This window comes from Muntiacus reevesi, chromosome 2, assembly GCF_963930625.1.
Source record: "Muntiacus reevesi chromosome 2, mMunRee1.1, whole genome shotgun sequence".
NCBI lineage: Eukaryota > Metazoa > Chordata > Mammalia > Artiodactyla > Cervidae > Muntiacus > Muntiacus reevesi.
This window is the reverse complement of record NC_089250.1, coordinates 249,119,419-249,134,872: the sequence shown is the minus strand read 5'-3', so window position 1 is coordinate 249,134,872 and position 15,454 is coordinate 249,119,419. Positions and strand designations below refer to the sequence as shown.

The 15,454-nt window shown below is 33.9% G+C and overlaps 1 protein-coding gene across 6 annotated transcripts in view; it reads right to left on the bottom strand.

The window, feature by feature from the left end:
- NFAT5 (nuclear factor of activated T cells 5) overlaps positions 1-15,454 on the bottom strand; it is a 115,014-nt gene that overhangs the window by 28,288 nt on the left and 71,272 nt on the right. For all 6 annotated transcript variants that reach the window (XM_065925655.1, XM_065925656.1, XM_065925657.1 and 3 more), the window contains 3 exons: positions 12,438-12,630; positions 10,243-10,433; positions 8,588-8,760 (listed from right to left, as the gene is read on the bottom strand). In XM_065925655.1, coding sequence (XP_065781727.1) covers positions 8,588-8,760; positions 10,243-10,433; positions 12,438-12,630 — 557 coding nt within the window. The remainder of the gene's footprint in view (positions 1-8,587; positions 8,761-10,242; positions 10,434-12,437; positions 12,631-15,454) is intronic.

The window sequence follows — 15,454 nt, the reverse complement described above, 5'->3', positions numbered from 1 at the left end:
CTGGCAGGCTACACAGTTCTTGGGGTTGCAAAGAGTTGGACACCACTGAGCAACTTTCACTTTCATTCTGCAAATTAAAATTTACCATAACAGAAAGCAAAGTTACATGTCATCTTTGTTTTGTCATTACATGAACAAAAAAGGTGTAAAAATGAACTTGGTCAGGTTTTTGTCTTAACATTCAAAAAAAATCAATTTAATAACAAATATCTCACAATCCAAACCATAAAAATGTTAGCTGTGCTACGCCTTCACAAGACTTCTGAGGCAAAGTGAGTCTCTGGGTGGTATTAAGAGTATCTTTAAGGATCCAAATCTAGGATTTAGAGGCTCTAAATGAAAAGAACACCTGAAAACAGACTGAATCCATTTCAGAATAATTCTTTCTACCAGAGGATCTCCCCGAATTAGGATACCTTGAGGATAAAAATAAAAAACACACATTTTTCAATTATAAAGACTAACTAACCACTAGTAAATTAACAAAGAGGTAGAGAAGTACTGAGGAGCAGTCGGATCTAATAGACTATAACTGGCTTACTAATCTTCCTGGTTTTCTTAAGAAAATTTAATATGTACCGTTTAGTAAAATAGGTTCCAAAATTTCCCCAAACATTTCACATTCTGATGTACACTATAAATATCCAAGAAATGGGTGTAGTACACAGTTTTCTCAATATATCTGACCCCAGAAACATTCTTCCATATTGACACCTAAGGACAATAGGTTTCCACCAGAATACTCCCTGGAATACCACTTAATGCAAATACATACCTTTTAGGTACTCAGAAAACTGCTCCCTTAAGATTAAGCACTTTGAAACAGATTACACCATTTGCTGTTTTAGTAAATCCTAATAATATATATACTGCAAAGGTAATTTTAACATGGCTGTATAACTCATCAAGTTCTAAATTAATGAGATAGTCTAACACACGTTGAATGTTACAAATCTCTGTCCATAGTTCTTCAGGCATTCTGTCTACCAGATCTAATCCCTTGAATCTATTCGTCGTCTCCACTGTATAATCATAAGGGATTTGATTTAGGTCATATCTGAATGGCCTAGTGGTTTTCCCTACTTTTTTCAATTTAAACTTGAATTTTACAATAAGGAGTTCATGATCTGAGTCACAGTCAGCCCCAGGTCTTGTTTTTGCTCACTGTATAGAGCTTCTCCATCTTTGGCTGTAAGAATATAATCAATGTGATTTCGGTTTTGACCATCTGGCGATGTCCACGTGTAGAGTCATCTCTTGAGTTGCCGGAAGAGGGTGTTTGCTATGACTAATGTGTTCTCTTGACAAAACTCTGTTCGCCTTTGCCCTGCTTCACTTTGTACTCCAAGGCCAAACCTGCCTGTTAGTCTAGGTATCTCATGACTTCCTACTTTTGCATTACAGTCCACTATGATGAAAAGGAAATCTTTAGGTGTTAGTTCTAGAAGTCTTGTAGGTCTATATAGAACTGGTCAACTTCAGCTTCTTTGGCATCAGTGGTTGGGGCACAGATTTGGATTACTGTGATGTTGAACGGTTTGCCTTGGAAACAAACGGAGATCATTCTTGTTTCTGAGATTGTACCCAAGTACTGCATTTTGGACTCTCTTGTTGATTATGAGGGCTATTCCACTTCTTGTAAGGGATTCTTGCCCACAATAATAGACATAATGGTCACCTGAATTAAATTCGCCCATTTCCATCCATTTTAGTTCACTGATTCTTAAAACACCAATGTTCACTCTTGCCATCTCCTGCTTGACCATATCCAATTTACCTTGATTCATGGACCTAACATTCCAGGTTTTTTTACAGCATCAGATTTTACTTTCACCACCAGACACATCTATAACTCAGCAATGTCACTGCTTTGGCCCAGCCTCTTCATTATTTCTGGAGCTATTTTTCTTCTATTCCCCAGCAGCATGTCGGACAGCTACTGACCTGGGGGACTCATCTTCTGGTGTCATATCATCTTGCCTTTTCATACTGTTCATGAGGTTCTTGAGCAAGAATTCTGGAGGGGTTTGCCATTTCCTTCTCCAGTGGACCACATTTTGTCAGAACTCTCCACCATGACCCATTCATCTTGAGTGGCCCTCCACCCATAGCTCATAGCTTCATTGAGTTACACAAAGCTCTGATTCATGTGATCATATTGGTTACCTTTCTGGGATTGTGGTTTTCATTCTGGAGGTTGTGGGACTGTAGTTCTTGCTTCTTCTGTTTGCCCTTTGATGGATGAGGCTAAGAGACTAGTGTAAGCTTCCTGATGGGAGAGACTGGCTTTGGGGAAAGCTGGGTCTTACTTTGGTGGGCAGGGCCATGCTCAGTAAATCAAATCCCTTATGATTATACAGTAGAGGTGACAAATAGAGTCAAGGGATTAGATCTGATAGACAGAGTGCCTGAAGAACTATGTATGGAGTATTCTAACACTATAGAAAGCAGTGACTAAAACCATCCCAAAGAAAAAGAAATGCTAGAAGGCAAAGTGGTTGTCTGAGGAGGCCTTACAAGCTGAGAAATAAAGAGAAGTTAAAGACGAAAGGGAAAGATATAATCAACTAAATGCAGAGCTCCAGAGAATAGTGAGAAGAGATGAGAAAGCCTTCTTAAGTGAACAATGCAAAGAAAGAGAGGAAAAACAACAGAATGCGAAAGACTAAAGGCCTCTTCAAAAAAACTGGAGATACCAAGGGAACATTTCACGCAAAGATGGGCACAAAAAGGACAAAAACAGCAAGGACCTAACAAAAGCAGAAGAGTTTAAGAAGAAGCGGCAAAAATACACCAAAGAGCTATACAAAAAAAGTCTTAATGATCCAGATAACCTAACCATGATGGTGTGGACACTCACCTAGAGCAGGACATTCTGAAGTGTGAAGTCAAGTCACCATTAGGAAGCATTACTATGAGCAAAGCTAGTGGAGGTGATAGAATTCCAGCCGAGCTATTTAAAATTCTAAAAGATGATGCTGTTAAAGTGCTGTACTCAATATGTCAGCATATTTGGAATACTCAGCAGTGGTCACAGTACTGGAAAAGGTCAGTTTTCATCAAATCTCAAATAAAGGCAATGCCAAAGAAAGTTCAAACTACTGTACAATTTCACAGGCTAGCAATACTCAAAATCCTTCAAGCTAGGCTTCAGTAGTATGTGAACTGAGAACTTCCAGATACACAAACTGGATTTAGAAAAGGCAGAAGAACCAGAGATCAAATTGCCAACATCTGTTGGATCGTCAAAAAAGCAAGAGAGTTCCAAGAAAACATCTACTTCTGCTTTACTGACTATATACTAAAGCCTTTGACTGTGTGGATTACAACTGTGGAAAGTTCTTAAAGAGATGGGCGTACCAGACTACTTTACTTTACCGCCTTCTGAGAAACCTGAATGTGTGTTAAGAAGCAACAGTTAGAACCGGACATGAAACAATAGACTGGTTCAAAATTGGGAAAGAAGTACGACAAGGCTGTATGTTGTCATCCTGCTTATTTAACTTCTATGCAGAGTACACCATGCGAAATGCCAGGCTGGATGAATCACAAGCTGGAATCAAGAATGCCAGGAGAATTAAACAACAACTTCAGATTTGCAGATGATATTATTTTAATGGAAGAAAACAAGAGGAACTAAAGAGACTCTTGATGAGGGTAAAAGAAGAGAGTGAAAAAGCTGGCTTAAAACACAACATTCAAAAAACTAAGATCATAGCATCTGGGCCCACTGCTTCATGGCAAATAGAGGGGGGGAAAGTGGAAAGAGTGACAGACTGTATTTTCTTGGGCTTCAAAATCACTATGGACAGAGACTGAAGTCACAAAATTAAGACACTTGCTCCTTGGAAGAAAAGCTATGACAAACCTAGACAGCATATTAAAAAGAAGGGATATCACTTTGCCAGGAAAGATCTGTATAGTCAAAGCTATAGTTTTTCCAGGAGTCATGTAGTGATATAGGAGCTGGACCATAAAGAAGGCTGAGCACCAAAGAATGAATGCTTTTGAAATGTTTTGCTGGAGAAGACTCCTGAGAGTTCCCTGGACAGCAAGCAGAGCGAATCAGTCAACCCTAAAGGAAACTAACCCTGAATATTCATTGGAAAGCCTGAGGCTGAAGCTGAAGCTCCAATACTCTGGCCACCTGATGCAAAGAGCTGACTCATTCGAAAAGACATTGATGCTGGGAAAGACTGAGGGAAGGAGGAGAAGGGGGAGAAAGAGGATGAGATGATTGGATGGCACCACTGACTAAATGGACAAGAGTTTGAGCAAACTTTGGGAGAAAGTTAAGGTACTTACATATTTGATAATCAATTTTATCTTTACAAGAAAGTAATGTGTGAAATTACTATTGTCAAAGTATTTATTGCCCCGTTTTCCCTAGGCCTGCCCTTTCCGTCAGAAGACTCTTGCTCCACACAAGGTCATTCTCGCCCCATTCATGTAAGGACTGGCCACGTGACTTGTTTATATAATGAAATGTGAACTGAAGTAATATGCCATTTCCAGGCTTTACCATATCCATGTGGTTCCACCATCTTTTTTTTCCTTCACTAAAAAAATAGCAATATCCCAGAAAAAGGCAGCTTCTAAAGCCTGGTTCCCACAGTGAAGAAAATGGAGCTGCTCCTCAACTGTGGCCAATATTATCATAAAATGAGGGAAAAGTAAAACTGTGTTGTATAACCACTTAGATTTTTTTGGTTATTTATTACTGCAGCATCATTTAGTTTCATTTATTGATACAAACAAGTATCTTATCCTAACTAAATGCCAAATAATATTTTCAGCAATGACTAAGAGTTTAAAAAAATTGTGATTGTATATACATATATACTGTCTAGAACCACAGGGTTAATGTATGAACAGACGGAAACAGTTATCAGTCATACATTGGTGATCATACACCCTTTTAAAACAAAGAACCAACTGAACTAATTTATAACTTTTGGGAGTAACACTGGAACTAGATACTCGTTTTTAAATGACATTCAAGAAGAATATGATAAATATTATTCTGATTAGAAAACAGTAAGAGGTACAAAATTATATGAATGTATTATAGTAACAAAATGAATGGAAAGTCTATAATATCACCCCCACCCACTTATAAAATACTATATGGAAACTCCACTTTGCTCATGATTATCAAAACTTTTTCCTATCTCCTTTTTCCCTTTTATTCATTAAAAGGCATGATACGGCCAAATGAGGCCCCTCTGAAGGTACAGTGTATATTTATCTTTTATATATTTGTATTTACATTACACAAAGAACTAGTCTGCTCAAGATAATTTAACTTTTGACCTTAAAAGGTCTTATCTGTTAAAAAGTTTGGTGGTTACCTAACAGGACATACTCTATACCAAATAGAACTGAAGTCAGGATTATTAAAGCATTAGCTGTTTTATTTTTACCTTTAATTAGTAAGCTGCCTCTTGAAAGGGATCACATTGCTTTAAAAAATTATAAAAGCAGCCACTTTTCTGGTATTATAAAAAACAATGTACTTTTAGATGCTGTTCAAATAGGAGCCTCAAAAATAAAGCTGAAGAAAATGAACATCTGAATACTGAAAAATAACACAGCAAATATTTCAACTTGTCAAAAGAATTAGAAAGCCTTTTTAATGTCTGTGAAGAGAACAAAAGTTAACTGAATGATGTTACTCCTTACCTAAAGTTGTGGAAGAGCCAGAAGTAAAGCAAGAACTTGTTAATTTCAGTAAGACTTACTATAGTTAAGTAATAGTAAGATAAAGCCTAATATACATTATGTTGAAGAAAGCTATGATTAATTTTGCCACATTAAAAATTATTATAGAAGGGTAGTTACTAAAAAAGTATGAAAATTGATATTTTTACTTTGATCTAGTATATATATATTTTCTGGAGAAATCTAAAGGTGTGAAAGGAGAGGATTCTTCTATCCCCTTAAAAATAAACGAACTAAAAGAAAATGGATCCAATGGCCACTGTTAAACCAACAAGTAGAAGCAGGATTGTTTTTCTAAGGTCACAAGGCACAGCATGAATTCTGGCATTAGGCCTTCTTTCCACTGAGTGCCTCTAGAGGGAAGATCAAGTGTCTGTTTCCTCTCCTCCCTTCCACCTCTAGCACCTTTTGGCCCCTCTTCCTTTCTGCTTACCTCTCCTCTTCCTGTTTCCTTCTACCTCCCACTCCATTTCTAACGAATTATTACTGCAAAGGTACCTCCTTCTTTAAAACAAAGTATTGCTCAAGTTTATCTAATTCAAATTCACCAAGCAGATGGCAATATAAATGCCAAATAGTCAACTAAAGGAGTAAAAATATAGATCCTACACCTCCATAATAAATGACATTTACAAAAGGAAATGGAAGGGATAATATAGGTATTCAAGCAAAATCCCCTCATATAAATTGAGATCTACTTTCTAAATTCATAAAAAATCTAAATTACACAACACAAATCTCATAGGTAGAGGATATAGTTTTCTAACATAATTTCATACTGTAACTATAGTCCTAATCATCCGGAGGCTACAGCTGGGATAAAATGAATCATTCAAATTTTGTTTTTAGCACTGCTAAATTTTAAGTGATTGTGGTGGCAACAGAGCACAATGGCTAAAAAGGAGGCTTTTAATCCTGCCTTACTATTTACTAGCTACGTGACCTTAAGGAAGTTATTTAAGTCTCAGTTTCACCAACTGTAGAACAGAAACAATAAAAGGCAATGGTGAGGGTAAATGACATAATGCTTATAAAATTGTTAATAAAATCTCTGGCATACTGTGAAGAGTTCAAAATATGGCAATTTTTATTATTAGCGCTATATGCCGCTGCTTCTTAGGACTATCATATTCACCCAGACCCAGCTTCCAAGGGAGATAACAATTTTTGCAACATGAACATATTAATGTTACCATTAATGGTGATAATTAACGAATGAAAATTATAACTATAGATGAAAAATTTCAGAAAATCATGTTTTCTGTTTCTTTTATATTTTCTATCTTTGGCTGGATACATTTGTACTTATATTTTAACAATATTTCAATTAAATAGGAAATAAAGAAATGAACTACTGAAAGAAGAAATAAACAATTATTAATAAAACTGAGGGGGGTTCAGGACAGGGGGGACACATATACATCCATGGCTGATTCATGTTGATGTATGGCAAAAACCACCATAGTATTTATTGGAAAGTAATTAGTCTCCAATTAAAATAAATAAATGAACTAAAAAATAAAATAAGATAAAGTTGACAACCATCCCCCAGTTCCTGCTAAGGCAGTATGATCTGAATTATCTAGCATCTCCTGGATCTGGTCTTCAGAGAGTGGCTATGGTCATGCTCAAAGTATTAGATCACATAAAAGAAGAACTGCATGTACCCAACTAAAATTGAAATTCCATCCTTATAATATTCAAGTTGAGACATACTGTGATTTATAGTAAACTAGCACCCACATTAGAAAAACTTTAGAATTCAATAAACCATCTACAGATTACTTATTCTGTCTCTATCTGAACACAACAGAATGGATGTGGAATCTACACAAACTTTAAAAGGAGTATATTTATAAGTGAACATTATCCAGAAATAGTCCAAGGAAACACTAATACCATAACAAATTTTTCATAATAATGAAAAATAGAAGTCTTCTGAGTTCTCTTGAGATCACAAATATATTTACTACTATCCTTTTAAAACAAGGGTGTTTGCCAAGCTTACGTATAGGTATTCACATCTGAAATGAATTAAAAGGAAGGGAAAAATAAGATTTACTAAAGGTGAAGAAGTTGACAAAACTAAGCTACAATTAAATAACAAAGGCTTTGTAAGTGTCTGGGGGTACCAAGGTCACAATACCCATAACCCATACAATAGGAAATTCAAGTGAATGAAACTCAGTTTCTTCTGCTCTTTTGAATTCAGAAGCAAGGCCAAAGAATATAACACTTAATGAAAATCTTCTTAAGGGATGTACAAAGGAAAAAATTTTCCTATGTATTACTTGTACTACTACTAATTACAGGGAAACCAGACTATATGGTAACATGGCACATTGATAACACGACTGAATTTAAATACACACATATATACATCATTTATTTTCTATGCCAAGGTCAGCAAAGCAAGAATTTAACTTCCCATTATACTACAGCACTTTAATTTTGTAATCTGAACTCTCAATGCTATATATTTACAAAGTTCTGCTTACCTTTCTGTTTCCTTACCTTCTAACACAAAACACTTAGGATCACAGCAATTTACCACAAAATGAAGATGCTGTGAAAATCCTTCGGATTTGTAATTTACTCAGGCAAACTATTCAAATTACTTTTTAAATCAGTATAAGATTAACAGGAAACTAAAAAATGCTATATAACTTCTGAATCTTATTAGAAATTACCCACCTTTAGTTTAGTCTAGAAAACCTGACTATAGCTTTTAAAATGTTGCAAAGTTTGCATAACCACAAGCTTAAGTATGTAATACAACTGAAATTTAGAGATATCTGAACGATAAACAGAAAATGGAAAAAAAAACACCTCTATTTATTTAATATCTTCATATTTTCTTACTTACTACATAAAATTGGAGAAGAGGGTGTTTGCAGTGTCAAAGTGGAGCCATCTTTCCTTGTGATATTAACTCGAAAAACCAATCTGGCACGAGTGCTCTTTTTCTTGGAACCAGCAATTCCTATTCTGGCTTCAACATCAGCATTCCTCAATTTCAATATCCCTACGCAGTCAACCCTAATACAGAAAAAATATATTAATTGATATATAAATAGTAATATATTCTTAAACATTTTCTTTTTAAGAATAATTTGCTTCTTTATTTATTTTTGAATATGTAATATAATTATATGGTTCCAAATTTTTAAAAATAGAGAAGTGTAAATTCTAAATATTCATAACTTCTCTGGTCAACTTTTTGTTTATAATAATAATGGGAAAAATAGTATAGAAATCACTATTTCAAAATCTGAACGTAAGTTATGGTTTACAAGAGATACTTCTGCTTTAAAAAATTAAATTTATCCTCTTCCTTTTTGTACCTAATTCGGATACTAAAATAAGGGACAGATTTTACTTGGAAAAAAACTAGCAACTGTCTCTCTCCAAAATGGAACACTGTACAGCCATTAAGATGCATGCTTTAAATAATATGTAATGTTTATATGGGAAAATGCTCATAGTAAGTGAAGAGTAGGTTACAGAGCAGTGAGTACAGTATCATCTCATTTTATCAGAAAAAAGGATGGAAAAATAAATGTCAAAACAGTAATTAGTTCTATTAAGTTGGAAGTTGGCGTTTGAGGAGTATGTTTTTAGCTTTCTATTACTACTAATTTTTACTAATTTAAAAAATTTATTCTGTTTTCAACTTATAAGGAATAAGTACTATTTTTATAATCAGTAACTCTATCTTCCACCATTTACATTTACTTTTATAATTTCAAAAAGTTTAAAAAAAACCTTTATTAAATATGTTTCAAAATATCTCTTTTCCAACTTATTATTTCCCTCTTATTCAAAATAACTTAAAAAAACAAACAAACAAAAAAAAACACCAAGTAAAGAAAAGTCTTCAGCTATCCAATACAAATGATTACAAAAATGTCTATCCCATATCAATACTTGGTGCTGTTAAGTTTATCTTTCAGATTAAAGGTCCTCAACAAAAGGGTTAAGGAAAAAAGAAATTTAATTTAAATCCTTAACACTTGTAATATATTTCAGGAAATGAAACTGCATAACATGAAAAATAGGTAATCCCGGGACATAATTTTTTTTTAACACAGGAAAACAGAAATAGAAGGTAAATTTAGACTAACAATATGCTTTTTCATTCCAAGACTGGTTAAAGACACCATGAATGATGTCTGTCAGTTTCTACTGCAAACACTGCAAAAGTGGAATTTAGGAGAGTAAATCAAATTGGTTGTAATTTTAGTTTTTAATGTTAATATTATAAAGCCAACATATATGTCTATATTATTTTCCAAAAGGCCAGTATTCCACCTTGTTTTTATATCCTTGCCTTTCACTATGGGAATTCTCTAGCAAAGGGCAATAATTCATTTCCCCCATTACAATTCTGCCATAATCTATTCTTTTTATTCGCAATGCTTAAAACTCAAAATCTTTTACATTTACATTAGAAACTAAAAACTTTTCCTCCTATTGCAAAAGTGTAATGGACTAACAAAAAAATTTTTAGTAAGTACTCACGCCAGTGTCATATTGTTGCTTGGATCAAGGCCAACTTCTATAACAGTAGTGCCTTCGATATCCACTTCTTTGCAGGGAGTTGTATTTCGCCCAGTTACCCTGCAGGCCTGATAAAATCCATGTGGTTTCACTCGACCGGAGTCATTGCCCACAAACACCTGCAACACCACTGGCTCATTATGGCCTTCCAGCTGGAATAAGATAACATGGAGCATAAACACTAATTAGCATTTCAAATAATCGAACTGTAAAAATCAAACATTTAAGGTCAAGTCTTATATTATTATATTTATAACTGGATTACAATAAAGAAATAAGTCTTCCAGAAAAACAGAGGAAAAATGTTTTCATAAAGGAGAATTTGCTAAATTTTTGCAGAAAGCTTTAAGTTTTAGTTCTGCAACAATCACATTAATTAAAATTTTAGATGTATAATGAAAAATTATCATCTGTAATTAATTTTTACAACCAGATGAGAATGAATACACAATCCTTTGAGGTATTTATAAATTTATGGACTGCCAAAGTATGTAGGTTACTCAGGATTTACCACCACCACTAACGGAAAATTCACTGAACTGTGTTAGTGGCATCATCATCAAGTAAGAGTACATCTACTAAATTTTTACTCTGTGAATGTTATTGGGTAGGAAAGCATTTGATCTTCAGCTATATAAATAATAGGGGAATGGGGCTCATTTTCATAGACTAGATGTATATATGCAACACCATAAAATCATGGGCCAGAACATTATGATCTGAAAAACTGCTGGTTCAAACCAGGACCTATGGGTCATTCACAGGTCTCTAATAAGCCTTCATAAATTAAATTACAGCTTGTATGCTGATGAACAAATAAATTGGGTTCTTGATAAGGTTTATAGTTAAACATTGAAGCTGCTAATATAGAACATAGAAAATCACACAATAACTTGTACAATGCACATCAAAGTGCTTAAAAATAACTCATTAATGTTTTTTATTCAAGAATAGCTATAGCTTAGTATCTGTGGTACCATAATGAGTCAAATAAGCAGGCAAATAAGCAGTCTACCCAAACTGTTAGTCAGCAGTACCACAGAGCAGTGTCTGGCACATAGAAGGGTACCATATCTGTTGAATGAGTGAATAAATAAACTTTTAAGATCAGGCAATTCATCCCCTATTACAGGCAATTAATCTAACAATACTTCTATAGACAAGTACTTAGACAAAACTTAATTAAAGCCAGAGCAATTAGGTTAGAAAATTCAAACTATCAAAATGTCTGGTTAAACAAATATTTACACAAAGCATAACTTAAATGTCTCACTTGCCTGTTACTTGTCCTAAGTTTGGAGGACTAAAGAAGGATTGGTGTGGTGAGCAGTAGAGGGGCAGAAATGATATTGTACATGTAACTATTAACCAACCTTATAATGGTCATGAGTAAGTTTCTTGATTTCAAGTTTCTGCCATTATTTCTCTCATGTATAAAAAGAAAGGCAGTTCAACGAAATGATGTTCAGCTAAAACATTTACACAAGCTGTATTTACAAGAATCTACCCTGTGACTAGCCAAAATTCCTCCCTGTTTAGTATTTTGCAAGGGGTAGGAACACTTGTTAAATATCCCCTACTCCACTTTTATTTTGGTTTGTCTTCAAAGAGAAAAAGTCTTTATAAAAAGGTAGGCCAGGTGCTGAAATTTAACTGCTCCCTCTTTTTCTTTTTAGTCTAAGTTCTGAAATGCTAAAGACTCAATTGATATCCTGTTTCCTAAACTGAAGACTTCAGTTACCTATCAACCAAGTTTTTTCAGAGTTGAGTAGACCTGATTACTTTCGACATCTCAAAAACCTTATTCCAAGTCCACAATAATTTCTACAATATTTCTTTGGATTCACTTTAAAACATTTTTAAAATATAGGTTAGGAAGGAATGTAAAAGAGTTGCTACCAATGTCAAACATAAAGGGAAGATAGTTCATGATTGCCATATATTTTACTTGTTGGAACACATTCTGTTTCCATTTAAACTAAAATTCAAATGACATCTGAGTAACAATATTTGGCTTATGATTCAGTCAGACTTTTACTTTAATTTCTAATATATACAGTGATTAGCTTTATTTTAGACAGCTTTTATTGATTAAAAACAAAATAATAAATAAAAGTGGATAAAATTCTTCATTTGCTGCTAAATAAAATAAGTACCTTCACTGTAGGAAAGCCTTGCTGTGTTCTGTCCTTTACTGAGCCACGACTACCCTCAGTCAGGTACCGAGCTCTGTGCTGGGTCTCAGGTTGTACAACTATCTTCAGCTCCTTTCCCTCACTTTTAACAGGATACTGTCCACATAACATAGGGCTCTTCTTTACTCCAGTTCCTTTTTGGTTTTCCAATGTTCTGAGAAACCAAAGCACAAAGTGGAAAAAGTATCAAAAAGAGTTTTCTAGAAAAGTCATCCAAGATAAAGGAAGAAAGAGAACAGGCAAAAACATTAAAAACAACTAATTACCTACTGACAAAATAAATACAGCCTAAGGAATGATACATTCCATAAGCAAAGTATCTTTTAAAACTTTGTAATTAAAAAGAATATGTGTGTGTGTACATATATATATATACACACACACTAAGTCACTTGGCTGCACAGCAGGGATGGGCACAACATTATAAAGCAACTAAATACTTCAATTAAAAAAACTGAAAATTGAATTGTGTAATAAAGTTGGATAGGGAAGACAAAGAATGCATATGCGTGGCAAGAGGAAGGAAGACTGAATGCAATAAACCAAGCATAACAGGAAAGAGAATAGCTAATGTCACTGTAACCTTTCACATTGTACTTCAGTCAAAATAAAGTTTAAAAATTACATATATGTGTGAATGTTACATAAAGTTACAAGATTATCTTCTAATAGGTCTTGCAATGCAAAAGTAGGGGTAGCAAAAAGAAAAACAAAAGAACATAAAAGGCCTTATAAAAAAACCAAAGGTACAGGTGCATATTCTTTTGGATATCTTCCTCAGTGTATCAAACTGAGAAAGTCTAAAAAAAAAAGTGATTTGATTTTTATTTGGAAACTAGCTTTACTCTAAACAATTTTTCCCAGAATTTTAATTTTTCAGAGTATTTTCATTTGTGATCAAGTAAATAAAGACTTTAGCATATAAAAAAAATGTATAATCTGGGCTTTACAGATAGTCAATTTAACTTATTTAAGTTGGGTTTCCAGTGTTTACTGATGTATCATGCATTTGCTATGCAGAATATATGTTTGAAGAAATATTTCAAGTGGTGGTTAGGACTTCAGGTCAACACATTTAATCTGAAGTACTATAAATATGTGATAAAAATAAATAGAAAACAATACTATTAGTTTAAAATTTATCTATATTTAAAAACAGAGTCAGGGCCTATAATGCTTTTGGCATGATTTTCCCAGTCCTAAAGTTTACACTCATATTGAAGATACAGGATCCAAGAGGTGACTGTGGCCAAAATCCTGTCCAAAAGCAAACAGGTCCCAGGAGAAATATTATGACTTCAAACATAGGTGGCTAAGCAGCCTAAAACCTAGCTCCAATGTTTACCTCTCTCCATTTTCTTTTTTTTAAATAAAGTTTTTTTTTAATATGTGGACTATTTTAAAACTCTATTGAATTTATTACAATATTGCTTCTGTTTTAATATTTTGGGTTTTTATTTTTTTGGCCTTGAGGCATGTGAGATCTTAGTTCCCTGACCAGGGATCAAATCTGCATCGCCTGCATTGGAAGGTGAAGTCTTAACCGCTGGACTGTCAGGGAAGTCCCTACCTCTCCATTTCTAATCAAACTGTTGCCTCAGTAGTCAATAATAAAGAGGGAAAGGCTACATTCTCAATGGAATTTGGGACTGGGGAGAACGCATGGCTAGGAAAGGGACAGAAGAATGGAGGGAAGAAGGGATGCAAAGGAATGAAGTCAGACTGACTGAGAAAAAGTGTTCTGAGGGGGGAACACATTGCTCAATTATCTTCATGTTCCTTAAACCTTGCACAATTCCCAAAACAAAAGATGCTGAAAAAGTATTTGCTGATGAAGGCAAACTTGTTGATGAAGTCTGACATAATTAAGTCAAAGATTGCCTGTATAAGAAATTTAAAAGGTTTTGGAAGAAAAAATTCTATGAACCAAAGTATGGAGTCAAAGTCAAAACAAAAACAACAACAACAACAAAAAACAAAGTCAACAAAGGGCAATAAATTCTATTTTGTCATCATTCTGGGTAGAAACTCAAATCTTTGCAGTGAATACAGTGTTTTGCATATGAAATTCTATAGTGATACTGTTTTTTAATCATTTGAAAAATCAAAGCAGGGACTCCTCTGGAAGTCCAGTGGTTAAGACTGCTCCCAATGCAGGGAGTGAGGGTTTAATCCCTGGTTGAGGAACAAAGATCCCATATGCTGCACAATGTAGTCAAAAAAATTTTTTTAATTTAAAAATTAAAGCAAAAATATTCAAACCATATAAAAACATCCCCAAATATGCACTGAAAGGGACTAAAAGAAAATACAACAAAATTCTAGTATTAGTTTTATCTATTTACTAGATTGTAGATTATTTCTTGTCTTCTATTTTTCTGCATTTTTCAAATGTTTGTAACTAACATCTATTAACTTTACAATGAAAAACGGAAGACTTTAGTCTGAAATATAAGAAAACTGTAGCACATCATTAATTTGGCAAGATATGGCTTTTGTATTCACTTATGCTAGCCAAAGCAATATTTATGAGAATAAATAAGATACTAAGCTTGATTATTTCAATAAAAACATTTCATTTGGGATGAAAACTATTAAGTTAATGAAGTATACACATTATGGTTTAAAGAACAACACATGTAATCAGTTTCTGAAATGATACTTTTAAAAGCCCTTAAAACTAACTTTATTCTCTAGGTTTAAATGTAAAAATGGAATACACACATATTTAGATCTCAAGCTGTGTAAAATAGAACATCAACTACTTATTAGAAAAGTATTCATTCAAATTACTAATTTTTAATGCATTATGGCTTAAGGGAAAAATAAGAAAATAGCAGCCATTTGTATGGGATTTTACTTTTAAATTGACTATCTAAAAAGAAAATCCACTATCTTGCCATATTCTATTCAGAGGCCTTAAAATGACACTTTAATTCCTTTGTGCTACACATCCTTCTGGTTGCCTGTCACAAAAA